The sequence below is a fragment of the Chaetodon trifascialis genome, chromosome 11 (assembly GCF_039877785.1).
Source record: "Chaetodon trifascialis isolate fChaTrf1 chromosome 11, fChaTrf1.hap1, whole genome shotgun sequence".
Taxonomy (NCBI): domain Eukaryota; kingdom Metazoa; phylum Chordata; class Actinopteri; order Chaetodontiformes; family Chaetodontidae; genus Chaetodon; species Chaetodon trifascialis.
Genome location: NC_092066.1, coordinates 5,217,085 through 5,233,652, shown reverse-complemented (window position 1 = coordinate 5,233,652; position 16,568 = coordinate 5,217,085). Strand labels below are relative to the sequence as shown.

General features: G+C 41.6%; 3 protein-coding genes across 4 annotated transcripts; 1 reads left to right on the top strand and 2 right to left on the bottom strand.

Moving 5' to 3' along the window:
• The first annotated feature begins 254 nt into the window (after positions 1–254).
• Positions 255–5,307, top strand: mettl17 (methyltransferase like 17). Of its 2 annotated transcripts, none has more exons than XM_070974625.1 (14): positions 255–438; positions 1,095–1,167; positions 1,333–1,482; positions 1,859–1,946; positions 2,149–2,230; positions 2,419–2,492; positions 2,571–2,665; positions 2,765–2,835; positions 3,141–3,248; positions 3,408–3,476; positions 3,563–3,613; positions 3,714–3,806; positions 4,569–4,765; positions 5,025–5,307. In XM_070974625.1, exons 1-14 carry the CDS (start codon positions 370–372, stop codon positions 5,116–5,118), a joined length of 1,314 nt encoding a protein of 437 aa, XP_070830726.1. In that variant the 5' UTR covers positions 255–369; the 3' UTR covers positions 5,119–5,307. The 2 variants fall into 2 exon arrangements, with proteins under 2 accessions (XP_070830726.1, XP_070830725.1); XM_070974624.1 differs by having other exon boundaries at positions 258–438; positions 1,095–1,236.
• Positions 5,300–8,544, bottom strand: sdr39u1 (short chain dehydrogenase/reductase family 39U, member 1). Its single transcript, XM_070974626.1, has 6 exons — positions 8,412–8,544; positions 7,787–7,893; positions 7,482–7,564; positions 7,049–7,170; positions 6,759–6,911; positions 5,300–6,558 (listed from the first exon to the last, which is right to left on the bottom strand). Exons 1-6 carry the CDS (start codon positions 8,425–8,427, stop codon positions 6,125–6,127), a joined length of 915 nt encoding a protein of 304 aa, XP_070830727.1. The 5' UTR covers positions 8,428–8,544; the 3' UTR covers positions 5,300–6,124.
• A 3,548-nt stretch (positions 8,545–12,092) lies between these two features.
• On the bottom strand, positions 12,093–16,427 carry ltb4r2b (leukotriene B4 receptor 2b). Its single transcript, XM_070974782.1, has 5 exons — positions 16,351–16,427; positions 13,928–14,513; positions 12,907–13,107; positions 12,758–12,801; positions 12,093–12,507 (listed from the first exon to the last, which is right to left on the bottom strand). Exons 2-5 carry the CDS (start codon positions 14,492–14,494, stop codon positions 12,240–12,242), a joined length of 1,080 nt encoding a protein of 359 aa, XP_070830883.1. The 5' UTR covers positions 14,495–14,513; positions 16,351–16,427; the 3' UTR covers positions 12,093–12,239.
• Positions 16,428–16,568: the final 141 nt, after the last annotated feature.

The window sequence follows — 16,568 nt, the reverse complement described above, 5'->3', positions numbered from 1 at the left end:
CTTTTTTCCGTTACCATAGAAACGATTTTTGTGCAAACCTGTAATAAATTTCAAAAGTTAGCTTTAATTTTAAAACTTTGCGTTTAGACGTAATTTTGTCCACACTATGCCAAATTTATATTCTCAAGAGGTATTCTCGGCTTGTACCCGGACACAACACCGGAAACGAAGGCAGAGTGAGCACTCCTGTCTGTGCTTTCTTTCATGTGGAACAAAACCATGGAATAAAGGTTCCGCACTAACCAATAGTCGGAATTATTTTGTTGAAGGATTGTTAAACTATACGAACGTGCCTTCGTCCTCACCGAGGTGTGGATGGAAGTCAAAGTTAATATTAAAGCCGTTTGAACACAAGAAGCCACCGAAGATATGGCGTTACGGACTTATGGAGCTTGTGTCCTCTGTCAGAGGGCGTCCATCGTGAGGATGATGTGCACGGTGAGCCCAGTCTGTGACTGTCATTGAACGCAGCATCTTTACCATGGAGGTCAGACAGACAGGCTGTTAAAAGAGCAAATTGAGTATAGTTTAGTTAGTTTAATAGAGAAAAGCTGATATAGCTGTAAATTTAGTATTCATGTCAATTAATTTAGCACATTTCTCCTGTGAACTTACTTGTAACTAACACGTAGTTTTTCACTGGGAAATATATTCTGCAACCCCGACAAGCTGCGAATTAAAGGGGTGGTTAATACAGATGAAGTCTTTTAATCACAATTAAATCACAATATGTATATGCTTGCAGGTATTATATATGGTAATAGGAATATATACCATGACTGTGAATTTCCTGTAACTGCATTTTCAAAACTCAAAAATTGTAGAGGTAAAATTGCCTTAAATCTATCAGCACAAGTTCAGACTGTGAGCTAATCAGAGAGGACATAAATGAATATGAATATAAGATATGCTTTGACAGCCTACAGACTAAAGTTGAATGCAAAAATCTTGTTTTTCAAACTGTCCAATGGTATTTTTTGTCTGTTTATTATTTTAGTTGAATCTAAAACCACCAGAATGAGATTAGTTACTGTTAAATAGCTGAAGCTCAAAGAAGTTGTAAAGAAACATTTGTTTTTATTTTTCATCCTCAGGGAATGAGTGCTGTTGCACACCCACAGTCCCAGGTGGATTTCCTGAAAGGAGAAGTCCACAGGAAGCACCCAGGTGTGACCAACCTGAAAACGCTGCACCTACCTGTGGAGCTCCAGACGGCTGCACGCTCGATCATTCTCAGTGTGTTAAATTTTTAATGTGGTCATCAGTCGGTGTCTTTGCTGGTCTTGAAATGAGTCAAAATGCTGTGCGATTGTTCATTTTCTCCACTTGCAGGCGCTCAGGTGAATCGGATGACTGGCCGCATTCAGGCCCTCACAAACTTCCTGTGGAGCAGAAAGCGAGCAGTCGATGATTTTACTCTGAGGCAGAAAGCTGTGAGCCTGGAGAAGCAACTCTGGGAGAAAGCAATGGAAAGCAGTGGAGGTGGGTGACACATGGATGTCTGTCATGACTGCAAAGAATATTTCCATTTGTTTCACTGCTGCTTACAACCTATTAAACCGTCACAATATGTATTTTCCTGTGCATCACCTGTTCATCCCTACTGTGCACCAGTATGATATTTTATATAATATTTTAATTGATATGTTTTTAATTTTAAATTGTAACTATTGCACAATTTATGTCTATTCTCATCTCTAATTTTACTTGGATGAATTTCTTTGTTAAAGGAAGCCTAAGAACAAGAATTTAATTGCCAGCAGCTGCTTCACTGTAATTGCTGTGCATATGACAAATAAACCTAAATCTTTGGAGATGATAAGATGCAGCAGCAAACTAAATTCACCTTGTGTTGCAGATGTAGACGTACAAGTGCTTCAGGATCGCATCAGGAAGAAGGTGCTTTCAGAGCTCAGAAGAAACACCTATCACTGGACTCCTCTGAAGTAACACTTGCTTTTATCTGTTCTCGCATACAAGGATTCATTTCACTGTCACAAAATCTCAGAGTATCAGGCTCAGAATGGGGCGACAGGGTTTCATGAACTCTTCTCTGCAGTTACATTTTGGAGCTTGTAGCTGGTGATTTATCCTGCTCGATTCTGAGATACAGATGATCTTAAATACAGCTCGCTCTCTGGGTTTCAGGTATGATGAAGAGTCAGGTGTGGTTTACATGGCGGCTCGGCTGGCTGGGGGCTTCGCAGCAGTGAGGAGAGCTATAAACGAGGTAATGAGCAAGTGGTGGAGGCTGTAGGCTAACTGTAGACAGTACCAAGGCCGTCCTTAAAGAGTCAGTTCTCCGACATTAAAGCAGGGACAATTACAAAAGACCTATCTATACTACTGAGTATTATTACCCCATGATGTGTTCAGGGGTCTTTTTCTGTCCTAAATGTCCTTTTTTTATCTTTTCAGATAAAGAAGAGAGATCCTTCTTTTGCCCCTCAGTCGCTCCTGGATTTTGGTTCAGGACTGGGAACAGTCGTCTGGTTAGTGTAAAAAACTGGTTTGAATAAAGAGAGTTTTCATGTAAATCACAAGACTCTGAATTGAGTCTTCTCCCACAGGGCGTCACACTCGTGCTGGGGCGACACTTTGAAGGAGATGGTGTGCGTGGACAGCTCCGGGCCGATGAACATCCTGGCTGAGCGACTTCTCAAAGGTACGAACGCAGAAACACTTCAGTCAGGTTTGATTTGTAACAGTTTTGTTTGAGTTTTATCAGAAAATCTAAGAGTTGTTTTTTCTGTGTGTTGAGTAGGTGATGACGAAGCAGCTGAACCTCACATCAAACAAGTGTATTTCAGACAGTTCCTCCCTGTCTCTCCTAAGGTAAAATCCCTTAATCTTTAATTTAGCAACAGATAAACAAAGTCTGTGTCCAGTGTTAGAGAGTTAAAGAGATTCTTTCCAAATTTCATTAAGAGAAACACACAGAAATACAAGTGCTACTCTCACAGTTGTGTTGAAAAGGGATTTCTGGGAAATCCATGTAGAACCATGTCAGATGAAGATCATCCTTAGGATCCCCTCTTTGTGTGTTTGGAACATTTTCTTGTCTATGGATTTATTATTGTATTTATTCACACACATCTTAAGGATAAGGAGCGCTGACCGTCCTGTGTTTCGGCTTCCAGGTGCAGTTTGACGTGGTGGTCGCCGCCTTCACCCTGTCAGAGCTTGCCAACGCGAAGGAGCGAGAGGAGGCGGTGTTCACCCTGTGGAGGAAGACGAGCTCGTACCTGGTTTGTTGGAAAAATGGCAAAACTTCATGTATAGATGATGTGCATACATGAAGAATATATGTTACGCTTTAGACCTTTCTGTATACATGTAAAACTCTTCTGGTATCTAGAAGTCCTGTTTTATTTCATGACATCTGTTTTCTGCATTTCTTGGTGTAGGTGCTGGTGGAAAATGGGACCAAAGAGGGCCATCAGATTCTTATGGAGGCCAGAGACACATTGTTAAAGGTATTCTATTTGTTATGTGCTGTTGTGTAAATTACTTGACACAGTTATCGGAAGCAGACTGAAAACTTCCTGTTCTCTATCTCCAGAAACAGGAGAAGACGGTCCATGACACCAGACCAGCGTCTGTGTTTGCTCCGGTGCGTTTGAATCCCAGCTGCTTTAAAATGTCATGTCATGCTTTCAGCCAGCAGTGTCTCGTCTTTCTCACATCGTCTCTCTGTTGTTTTGTTTTTCTAGTGTCCTCATGAACTGATGTGTCCTAAACTGGCCACTGAGTCCACCACGCCCTGCAACTTCCACCAGCGGTACCAACCTCTGCCTCTGCCAGGGGTAAGGTCAAACTCTGTTTTACATGTCTGCCTGCAGCATTCTTCCTGCAAATCAGACATCAATAAGTTAAGCATGAACGTTCATTCCTGAACTTTCAATTAGCTCTAAAAAAGCTAATAAGTAGAGCGTGACTTCATATTTTTTTGTCAAATCAGTCAGTTTGTTGCTGAGAGATGCTGCGGGAGGTGAAAGAGAAAGGTGAACGACAGTGCTCTAAAAACAACAGGACGTTAATTATTGTAGTTTGACCCACTTAACAGCAGCTTTGACACATAACTCATGGATTAATTAAGATTTAACTTTAAAACCCTTAGTGCTGCAGTTTGCATCAAAAATCAGACTTCTTCTCAGGGTCTTAACTCAGTCAAGACATAATACACATACTTATACATATCCCGTTCTGATATGTTTAGATTTAGAAGTATGACAAAGAAAAATAACAGGAGTCACAATAATTTTTTTCCATCCATCCATCCATTTTCTATGCTGCTTATCCCTTTCGGGGTCGCGGGGTGGCCGGAGCCTATCTCGGCTGTCAACGGGCGAGAGGCGGGGTACACCCTGGACCGGTCGCCAGCCGATCGCAGATTTTTTTTCCAAATTCAATTAAAAATCAAGATTTTTGTCCTTACTGAGGGTCCGAACGTCCCGTTGGTTACTGACAGACAGTAGCAAACATGTAAAGTAATTCTATGAAACTAATTTATTTCTGCTGAGAAACAGTCAATCAGTGATTCAAAGATTCGACTTATTTCCCTTCAGCACAACGACCTGCAGACAGAGAAGTTCAGCTACCTTATTCTGACCCGGACAGAGTCACCGCAGGCTGAAACAGCAGGTGTGGACTGGGCCAGGCTGATCGGGCCTGTGCAGCGCAGGAAAAGACACATCCACTGTCGAATGTGCTGCCCGGACGGACAGCTGCAGCACCTGGTGGTGACAGCACGAAAGCACAGCAGGTGAAGGTCCTGCAGCGCAGGAACTGTCCAACCCAACGTCACCAACGCCAGTTTAACAAAAGAAGAAGAAATGTCAAATGTTGTCTTAATGTGCAGCTGTGCAAGAACATTTCAGAAAGAAAACAGGCTAAGATTGGCAAGATTACAAATCACCAAGATCTTAAATGGCAGCTTTTTAAATTTCTGACTCTGGACTAAATTCGTACTGTTTACGCTGTCTGATCACGACTGACAACTGTGTTTGATTTCCTCCAATCAGAGATGTGTACCGCTGTGCTCGGAACAGTGACTGGGGAGATCAGCTGCCAATCATTCAGAAAGTCGACGATGACGTCCAGACTGACTCAGAGTGACGATTCAGCGAGGAAGAGGAAACAGACTCATTCTTTACATTTATGTTGAAGGAACGGAAACACAATAAAACTGAGTTTAAACTGCCATCCAAAGACTTATCAGCTTTTAGATCAACAGAACATTTACAACTGGAACTCATTTCACAACTGATGACATCAATAAAAAGGTCATAACCATGTCTTTCTGCACTTTGCCCAGCTTTATTATGCACCACCCTCAACCACACAGTCTGTTTCTTGCAACAAGCATGCTGCAGTTTGTACAGTCATATGACATTTAAAAACATGGGAAAATAGAAAAGTGGGGGTGTGAGGATGTCCTGCTCTGTCCTACAGGTCTTACAGTTAACACACCCCTCAGTCGGCAAGAACAAGTGCAGTAAGTTCATTTCAAGCAAAAATACCACATTTTAGTTTCTCAAATGTGAGAATTTCCACTTTTCCTTGTCTTACATGTAAGCTTTTTAACTGTTGGTCAGATAAAACAAGACATTTGCCATGTCATCACCTTCGGCTGAAAGAAACGGTGATGAACATTTTTTACAGTTCTACAGACTAATTGATAATGAAAATAAGGCTTAGTTGCAGCCCTTCTGTCCAGATTAGACAGACATCTGAAAAGAGTAAATGCTGCCGAACAGGAAAAACCCACACATCTGCATGAAGAGCGGACTGCTGTGATTTGGACTTTTAAGCTTTATCCCATTTGTTTGACATGAGCAGGTTTTTCCTGCTCTGCAGTCCTTCAATGTCACCCTGTCTCACTCTTAGTACTGAGCAATCCGGCCTGAGCGATCAGATCCCAGCGCACCTTAAATAAGAGCAGGGATCCCATCACACCTGTAAGCATGAACAAACTCTCAGAGACAAAAGTCCACAGATCTGAAAAATCTGGCATTTACAGAATGTTTCGTCTTCCCATTGGTGATCTTGCTCTTGTTCAAGTATTGATTTAAGCTGTTGTACTTGTTTATATTCTTGTGATGCAGTAAATATGAGCACACAATTAACTGCCAACAATCTGTTTCAGGGCTGATTTCAAGTCCGGGTACTTGTACTGAAATCCGGCCTCTTGAGTCCTCTTTGGTATGACATTCTGGCCCTGCACGAGGACCACGGCCCTCTCAGAGCCCATTAAGGTGTTCAAGACGAAGCCAGGCACAGGAAAAATGGTGGGTCTCCTCAGGACCCGGCCCATCTCTTTCGTGAACTCGTAGTTGGTGTTCAGAGCAGGCGCGACGCCGTTGAACACTTGTGGTGAAGGGGAGGGAGCGTCGGCAGCAGCGGGGGATTCCAGGGCGTGGACGATGATCCCCGCCAGGTCCGAGACGTGGATCCAGGGAAACGGCTGACTTCCGGACCCCAGAGTGCCCCCGAGGCCGAGCCAGAAAGGCAGCAGCATCTGCTTCATGGCACCACCATCGCGGCCCAGTACTGCCCCTGGTGGACAGAGGTAGGAATGTAAGATCACCAAAATAAAGTACTCTCAAGGTTTTCAGTGCATAAGAATGATAAATCATTCAAAGATGAAAAGTATTATTGAAACATCTACATTTTCATTTTATTGTCCTTGCCGTGGTTACTGGGCATCAAACTGCCAGGATTTTCAACTTAAAGTGAAATAATCACTTGTTACATACCAGGCCTGATGACAACTTGTTTGGTGGTTTTTGCCACATCGTCAGGAAGAAGTGCAGAGGCCTCCCACTCCTTCACAAGTCTGGAGAGGAGGTCAAATGGAGTCCATTCACTGTCTTCTGTGTACTGAGCTGTCAGACTGGGCTTGTAACAAGCTGTGCAGCAAAAAACAAAGTAAGAAGTACACAATAATTGATGTCACTGCTCTTACTATCTGTGAGTTTGTGTGGTCTGACTTTGTACTGGCGCCAAATCAGAATGTTATTAGTTTTGTCATTAAGCAGAGACTTACCTACACCTGAAACCAGGACCCAGGAGCGAGGAGGACTCGAGGAAGCAGAAATGGCTCGAGCGAGAGTTTTGGTAGTGTCGATACGACTGGAGAACAGATCCTTTTTGTAGCTTTCATTCCACCTGAAGACACATTTAAGACAGACCAGGGGAAAATCCAGCTTCATTAAAAGAGCAACACTCACTCTGTGCCTGATCTGGCTGCAGGGATTTGCTTCCATTGAAGCACACTGAGCATGCGTTGTCAGTCACGGATGGTGGCAGTGAGGCCCAGCTTGCTTTAGTGTTTCATTGCATCCCAAAGGTGTTTGATTGGGTTGAAGGGCATGAAAACCTCAGCCCAAGACCACAATTTTGAACAGGAATGTCCACAAACTTTTGACCATTTGTGGCTGCATGTACCTGCACTCAGGCACTATGTATTTATTGCTCACCATCGTAGCGGGTTCATCAGGTTCTCTCCAGCTAAGTTGACAGCGCCCTCACATGGTGGAAGCCCGTTAGACTCCAACTCACCCTGCAGAAGCACAGAGGAGGCACAGGAATATACAATTTACTCTGAATTTGGAGACAAGTACTGTGACCGGCAAGGCAGCAAAATGGGGGAATTCACAAACTCGACAGACATTTGAGATTAAAAAATAAATACAAATGCTGATGACTCAGGAGTCACTCAAGATGAGAAATGACCTTGGGCCCTTCTGTCTGACCGCAAATCTGAGTTAACCTGAGATCATACCCATGTTATCTTTCCTGGACCAGGCTGTCGAGATATCACTGTAACTTCATGACCTTTATCTTTGAGCAGGCGACTCAGCTCACGGCCCACAAAGCCAGATCCCCCTCCTGCAAACAGGACAATATAGAGAAATATACACACGAACGGAAGAAACACAGAATCTGACACTGACCAGTTACTATAAATACGGATGAGAGAAAAGACAGTCTGGGTTATATTTACCCTAATTCTACTAATACAGAATAACGATTGTGCCATTTTAATATGTATGCAAACACAGTGTATTGAATTCAATCGGTTGTCTGCACACAGAGCATGACAACCAGAGCGCTGCGCATGCGTACTGTACATGCTTACAAAACAGGACTGCATTGCAAACATTAATAACTTTTTTTCGATAACGATTTAACAAAACATTTGGGCATTTTCTAGGTGTAATCGCGTTACTGGCACACTTGTTTTTACTGTAATTTCCTGTACGGAGATCACGCACACGTAACTTACTGGTACATCGACTCAATCTATGCCTGCAATGCTAACACTAGCTACCAGCTAACTGGTAGCGTTATGTCACATTGACCTTTCGAGCGACAAAAAAAATTTAATTTTTAAATAACGTACATACCTATTAATACTCTCATGGTCAAATAATCCCCGTCAAATGTTGACTTAAACAATTGAAGGCTACAGCAGGATACACTGTTCCCTTTGACTCACGCCAGCGTCAGTTCTATCACTGACTTGTTTCTTGCTTTTTGGACCTAGAGAAATTCCGTAGTCAGCTAGTGACGTCATTTTGTAGTTTCCGACGGCGCTGCGTGTGGGAAGAGGTTTTAAAAGAACAGGTGGATTTCAATCACGGGTTTATTTAATCACAGCTATCAGGTTATCTGTTAATATTTACCAACTAAATCAATTTTCAGGCGTAAATCATGGTTTCAACAACATGTCGGGGGCTACAGATGTAAGACAAATATCTTTTATAGTTAATTAATTAAGTTCAACTCATATAGTCTATACCCTTATATCAGGACAATGTAGACAATGGAGCCTTTTGATTAAAGTTTTATTTGATGATGATCAATATTTTTCCCATTGTTGTCATCTATTATATTTCATTTCTTATTTATAGTCTTATTCTTTTTAAATTCTATATCTGTGCATAACAATGCACTTTTAGCTGCTGGATGTACGATGTCTGTACTTTTGTTGACACATTCCAGTTAAAACGCAATATCATACTTTTAATTTCAATAAACCTGCATTAAATGGAAGATACTGTTCATAATTTAAGTTGGTTGTTCTTTAATAATGTGTTTTATAAGATTGGCACTTTAATACTCCACCGTGCCAGACCCGGAAGCGGCCTGTTTTCTGACGGAGGACAGTAAACACGTGGTTTTGATGAGGAGATAAATTGAGCCTCAGCCTCATTAGCGGCCTCTTTTCCTTGTTGCGATGATGAAGGTCCGACATGCCGCGGTGGAGAGACAAAGGCCAGCACATGTGGAGCTTCATTAACGGTATTTCTCACCACTGATCTGTGTCAGATCACATTGATTATGTCGCAGTTGGTGTATTAGTGCATCTGCGTGCGGCGGTTTGCTGCGGTTAATGCAGGTTAGTGTCGTTAGCTCGCTGCTGCTGCGGCGCCAAAGCGGCCTCATGGTCTCTGATGAGCCGATCTGGGCCTCATTCGACGTCCACTTGCACTGCTTTGCATCTATGCATGAATTGTGCAGTCGAGTTAATTATGTGTGCACGATCTAAATATTAGGATGATCAACAAGCGGGCATTTACATGTTTATTAAGAGCAGCTGAAACTATTGCAGTCTAATACAACAGTCCTGCATTAAATCCTAAAATTAGTCAGTTTTTGTTAAAATTCAAGAGATTTTATAATCATTTCAAATGTGTTATACTAACATGAGTTACTATCTTGCCCACGTTTAAAGCAGTGAGAGCAAATTATCATGAATAGGCCACTTCTGCATAATACAGTACAATGGCCACCCAGCTGAATCAATGTCTCTAAAAGTTTCAGCCCAATAATAAACTGGTGTCTGAGCAGAGTGCATGTTGTAGTATCGTCAGACATCATCTGCACCTGCTGCAGGTTTATTTTTTTCTCCATCTGAGCAAATTCAGAGTCAGCTCAGAAAAGATGCCAAATGCCCGTTACAGCAAATCCACCTGAAGATTTAGTTCTGCTTTTTACCGTCAAACCTTAATGATGAGCTGCATGTGAGTCCGTGTTTCACCTGAACCTCATGATTATTCTTTCACTGCACTGATGGGTTTGACGATTCAGATGCTGCTGAGAGGATTATTTCAATGCAAGCTGAGACTGATCATCGTGTGCTCTGTTTTAGGTTTCAAGAGCCTGGACTGGACATCTTTAAGGTCTGTATCAGTGTTTTTACACATTGATGGTAAACTTTGCAGCCAGTTTAGACCCATTTATGTAAAATGAATCCATAGTCCACAGAGCACTGCAGTAAATCTTCATGATTGACATTTGGTTTTGATTAAAACTTACTTTTTTGGAGGCTGTTAACCTGCATTGCATTACTCTGGGAGGTTTATATTTAGTCTGTCAACACTTAAACATTTTCAGCTGTTGGATATTAATTCACCTTTTTTTCCTTTTTACAGGTAAAGGGATGCTGCATGAGCCAATGAATGAATGCTGCGTTGTGTTCAGAGGGGCTGTTTGAAACCCATAAATACAATTTGTTCCCTGAAAATATGGTAATGTCTTTATAATCTATGAACATAATCTCCAAATCTCTTCAGTCTTGTGATGTATGAACTGTGAAAATGACTAATAAAGTGTTATTTAAGTATTAAACTGTATTGTCTTGATTTGTAGATGATACAAAATGTGTGATTCAGTGAAACCTGATGAGGAAGAAATGGTGTTAAATCACTGAGCAGGTCACATTGCTTGTGTAAAAACTGAATATTTGGTACAGTCTTCATGTAAAGACCCTAAAGCTGTTGGGAGGAGGATAACAGGGATGTGACTACATTAAAGCAAAGCTGGGCTCTTTGGTGTGTAGACTATAAAAATTGAGTCTCAAACAGTAAATTTCTGCTTTATTAAACAAACTGCATGTTGAATTACAAATGGAAATTTAAAACAAATTTAAGTGTTTTAAATTCAATATCAGTGCCTAACAGTCTGAAAATGACTCAAGCTGAGATCCATGTGCTGCAACAGAAATTCAAGATGTTGACATCATTGCACACATTACAGAAAAGTGTGTTGGTGGTGGCAAACTGCAAAATAAGTAAAAAAAATAAATAAAAGGGCCAAAGAGTTTGTACATCCATGATTCAGGCTTTCATGACAATCGAGTAGAAAATCAGCTTTTTGTATGAAGTTGATACAAAACCTATTACAACATGTCTGATGGTGTCAGATGCTGCCGAGTGGCCACATGTTGCGAGGAAGAACGTGATCAAACATCAAGTATTTCAAGGATGGAGTTGAGTTGTTCATAATGAAATGTGTCACGCACCAGATTCAATTCAGACTTAATGTTTTCGGCGTGTTTGTGATGAAACTCCAAAATGTGCTGGTTTAGTATTGATTCACATAAAAAATAAGTGGTTCAGTTGTCTCTGTGGCCTGAAAGTGATTAAAGCTGGAACGAGCACAAGTGAGTGAATTACTCTTAATGAAATTTATCTGAAGGTGAGTTTGTTTAGATTGATGAGCAGCACTTTAAGTCCCCCAATTTGCCATTTTTGAGCAGCATATAAACATTTATAAGGGGTTTATAATGCTATCATGTCGTTGAAAGAATGCATTAATATATTTATCAGCACCCATAAGTGGATGCTGCTGCTGCAGCAACATAATAAATGACAATATACTAAAAAACATCTGTATAATTACCAACAAACACTGTACCATAATAAGTACAACTTAATGTCAAATCTGCTTAAAACTACATTATAGTGTGATATAAACCATGTGTTAAATAGTTATTGCTCATAAATGTTAAATTGGGGGACTTCAAGTGATCAAAGTGTTTCTCATGTAGAAATGAAATTCCGTGTTTTTGTCATAATACCACCGCTCCCAGAGTACATACAGTACTGTGTTATGTAGTTATTTATCATTATGTTTTGCTTGTTCAAGTGTTATTCCCTGCAAGTGACACAAAATGTAATAAAATAAAACATTACAAAAGAATATTTACAGCTCTGATATACAAGTCAGATGCAAACAGTTACATTTCAAACATCTGTTTCTTTCAACACCATTTATTTACATAAATTCAAAATACTCGTCGGTCAGGTCTCAGCTGCTGCTTCTGTGTTGTCTATATTTTTTAAGCCCAGCAAATTAAGGCTCAAATGTTGCTGTCACCATAATAAACAATATACAAATGTGTAATTTTAGACATTTTCTCTGATTTATGTACAAAGTTCGTTCATCGCTCATGTCCCGTTTTGTGACATAGGAGTTCCTGTGCTGTTTGAGGAGTCCGCGTTACTGGTTCCCACATTGTCTTTCCCCATGATCCGACTCTTTTTGTTTCCTGTCTGATCCAAAGACGTGCCCTCAAAGAGACGGGCCATGAAGCCGAAGCCGTTCTGCTTGATGTAGGATTTCCCAGCGAAGGTGTAGAGGACAGGATTGGCACAGCTGCTGATGAAGGCCAAAGCCGAGGTCACTGCACGGCTGGACTTTGAGATATGGTCCAATCTGCAGATAGACAGACCGTTTTAGACCACAACCAAAAGCCAAAATGTTTTTGTAGGGTTTAAAACACATATAAGTGCTTTGACTGCAAAAAACGTTACATCAAGCAAAACCCCACTGTCAAATTTGCTGTGAAACATCAAAGCTCAGTCCTTTGCTTAGAATTTCAGAAAAAAGTTTTTATGTCAGTGAAAATATGTGAAATTTAGTTTGAGAGGCAGGGTGAAAATGGTAAAAATCTTTTGTTACTCACATATTTCTCGTGGGAGAATTGTCTGAATACCACTCAGCTGCCACCTTGGACAGAACAGAACAAACTCAGCATTCATTCAACGGATCAGATCATTGATTTAATAGAAGAAATTAGTATTTCATATGAAAAATAAACATGCCCTTACACACCTGTATCATGTTGATAACGTGGTACGGAAGCCAGAAAAGACCAAACATCACCACAATGGCCAGGATGAGTTTCTCACTGCGGACCTTTCTGCGGAACTTGGTCTGCCTCAGGCGTCTCAGGATGAGCACGTAGCTGAATATGATGACTGCATAAGGAAGAATGAAGCCCGCCACTGTCTCAAAGGCGTACTGAAACCTCACCTGCACACAGGACGACACAAAGCAGGTGTGCTCAATGCAATGGCTGTTTAGACATGAATGGATCTGCTAAAACATGGCAGGGCGAGATAATGGCAAGACAACATACTGAATCTAAATCCTTCAATCGATCAAATAATAATCAGTGTCTCACACAAACTTCATAACAAGTAGATCGTAAAAAAACAATGCCCAATAGAGTAGCAAACAAATAAAACAAGCAGAAGGACAATTAAAGGTCAATTAAAACTAGGAAAAGCCGCTGGATGTGAAACTGTTTGCTAACAAGTCCGCCAGATCACCCTCAACGACAATGTATCACTGTTGTGTTCACAACTTGTTTCCACTGCCCCCCAAAAATCAGCAAGGTCTCCAAAGATGGTGCATTTCTGAGCTCTTCCAGAGCTTTCAACACATCTCACGACCACCTTCAGCAGATGGACTTGTCATGGATTTCAAATAAGCAGTTCAGACTAGTTCAGTCAGGAACTTCTTGTCTGTGCTAATTTAAAAGGGCTTCAGATATATTTTGTCCTTTTGGTCAGACAGAACAGGTATTTGTGACGGGCTTTTGGAGCAAATGATTAATCAGTTCATCAGATTTGGGGCTTCCTGGTCGCTCACCTGGTCGAGCATGCACCTCATGTATTATGGCTGTGTCCTTCGTTGGTTTCACTCCAACTTGGGGCCCTTTGCTAAATGTCCTCCCTCATTTACTTTCCTGTCTCTCTTCAGCTGCACTATCCAATAAAGACTCAACCCCCCCAAAAAAATCAGCTTAATGACAGATGCTGGAAATAATTGTTACTTGTAGTCTACTTACATGTCGGGGCAGGGTGTGGTTGGGCGCACACACCAACCTTTTTTTATTCCTCTCATCTTTGTCCTCTCTCACGTCTCGGAACACAAGCGAGGGGATAGCGATCACCATCACCACCACCCACATGCCAATGATCATCCTCCTCACAATCTTCTTGGTGACCAGGGAGTGCACTTTCTTGGGAAACACCACGGCCACCAGCCTGTGCACGCTCATCAGTGTGATCAGGAAGATGGAGGCATACATGTTGGAGTTGCACAGGTAGAACAGGCCCTTACACATGACGTCACCGAAGACCCACGTCTGCTTGGCCAGGTAGACGATGAAGAAGATGGTGAGGGCCATGAGGAAGCCGTCGGCGCACGCCAGGTTGAGGATGAGGAGGGTGGTGACAGAGCGTCGTCGGGTGCGTGCCAGGATGCTCCAGACGATGAAGAGGTTGCCAGGGACGCCCAGGAGGAAGACCAAGCTGAGGATGAGGGCTCCCAAGGCTGTGGAGAAGTCATTGCTCACAACGCTGTCATGCTCCTGGTTTGTGTCATTGAGAAAGGAACGACTGAGGTTGCTCATGCTAGAAGGAGTGTTGATCCTGAGGACGAGAGACGAAGTTAGACAAAGTTAAGTTATTTTGACATAATAAATAATAAGTATGACTAAAAAAACACAAATGTATCATTTTTACAAATAGAAGATGGGCTTCCATGCTTTCTGCAGTGCATGACTTAAGATTTACCTAACTCTGTCAACAGTCTGTTTGTCACTGCTGATCATCTTTCCTGGTATGCACAGGACTGTTTATCACCTGCTTCACAAAGATTAACTGGGTCTGCATCACTGATGGTGAAATGTTTTGTCTGTGGTGACGGATGCACACCTGCTTTCAACACTGAAAGTCAGTCAGCGTTTGTTTTTCTCAACTCTTCTCACCTGATGGCCTCAAAAAAGGCTAACCCTGACCCTGACTCTGATCCCTAACCCTAACCCTACACCCAGTGTGCTTCAGTAAGTTTCTTGGTCAGATTTTGATAAAACTCTCCTCACATATCACTGATATGTTTACTCGTCTGTGTGACTGCCATTGCACAACTCTTCTTTGAAGCTAACAGGAACCGGCAGTAAAAAAGAATTTCCTCTTTGGGAAATGGTTTCTAAATGTGAATGATGAAAAGAGGTAGTAAAAAAGGGAAAAAGATGATAGAAAAGACAGGAGCTAAATTACGCACTGATAATTTGGATATTTCACTTCACACTTCACACTCAGGGTGAGGGCTCGCTATCAAGAAAATAGCGGAGAATGGAAAACTATTGTTCCCCAATAGTACACAGGCTGATTCCAGAGCTGGAGGATGGCTGCCACCCTGACGCAGCCTCTAAAGTATTCACATCAGACCCTGTAGCCAACAGAGTGGCTTCAACTCAGAGGCGGCATGCTAAAACACGCCAAACCAACGCAGCACTACGTCAAAGAGCAGCATGAGAGTATTTCAACACAGTCTTTGATTCGCTTGTTTTTTTTTCTTCTTCTCTTCATTTGTCTCACTTCTTTTGAATCCCTGCGCTCATGGAAACCAGTACCAAGCAGTGCAGAGGTCAACGACGCTTGACCTTTAAGGAATAACACAATTAAAGATGCCTGACAGACCCTGACTTGTAGAGAGGACTTAATTGGTTCAGAGTTGATATGATCTTTGTAAAACCACATTTCCCTTTATGACAGTAAGTCCTTATTCCTTGCTCTGGTCCCACTAAAAAAAACTGTTTATTTTCCCCCAATGGCTTTAGTGAATGAGTAAAAGTGAATCAAAGCCAGATTTGTGTCTCTATTCAAAGAAAATGCAACGGATTGCAGAGCGCTTTTTCTCAGAAGTGACAGATTTTTAAAATAAAACTGTTTATATGAAAGTTTATAATGAAGCCAGGTGTCACAAAGCTGCTCCAACACACAGACAAGAACAAAAACACAAAAATATGTAAATTTCAACCCGATATTGTAGTGGATATACGACATACATATGATGTTGTAATGAACAAAGTGCGCTAAAGAAAACTAATCTGATATCGTTAATGTTTAAATGACTGACTAAGGAAAGGACTGTAAAAAGCATTTGCAAGAAAAAACAACAAATGGGGAAAAATACAGCGAAGATGCGAGTTTTGATGATGTTCAGCAGTTATTTGGGTACAAAAACAACAAAACAAGACCTGAGAGAATCAAAAAATCAGTGCAGCTTCAGTCCAAAGTTTTGCAATCACGAGTCACTGGTTTGTAATAAATCTGCTTCATGTAAATATTCAAGTCAAGAAAAGATGAAAGAGAGGTAAATGTTAGCAAAGTCTGACAGAGAAAACAAAGTGAAAATGTTAATAACAAGTCAACGAAGCCGAGGTGCTGAGAGGTTTCAGGCTCGCCTTCAAGTGTGACTGACCTTTCCAGGACCTGATGTCTCTCTGTGATGTGTGTCAGATTCAATTATCCCTCTGCTGTTACCTCCACTCCGTCCAGCCTTATGTGACGGTCTCTGTTAGCTCAGTCCATAATAAACTGAATCACATCCTGCCCCACAGGCTGCAACATGCTGTGGTGAGAGAGAGGTGTGTCCTTCCTTAAAGCTCTCCCTCTCCTTCTATCTTATCATCTCCATAT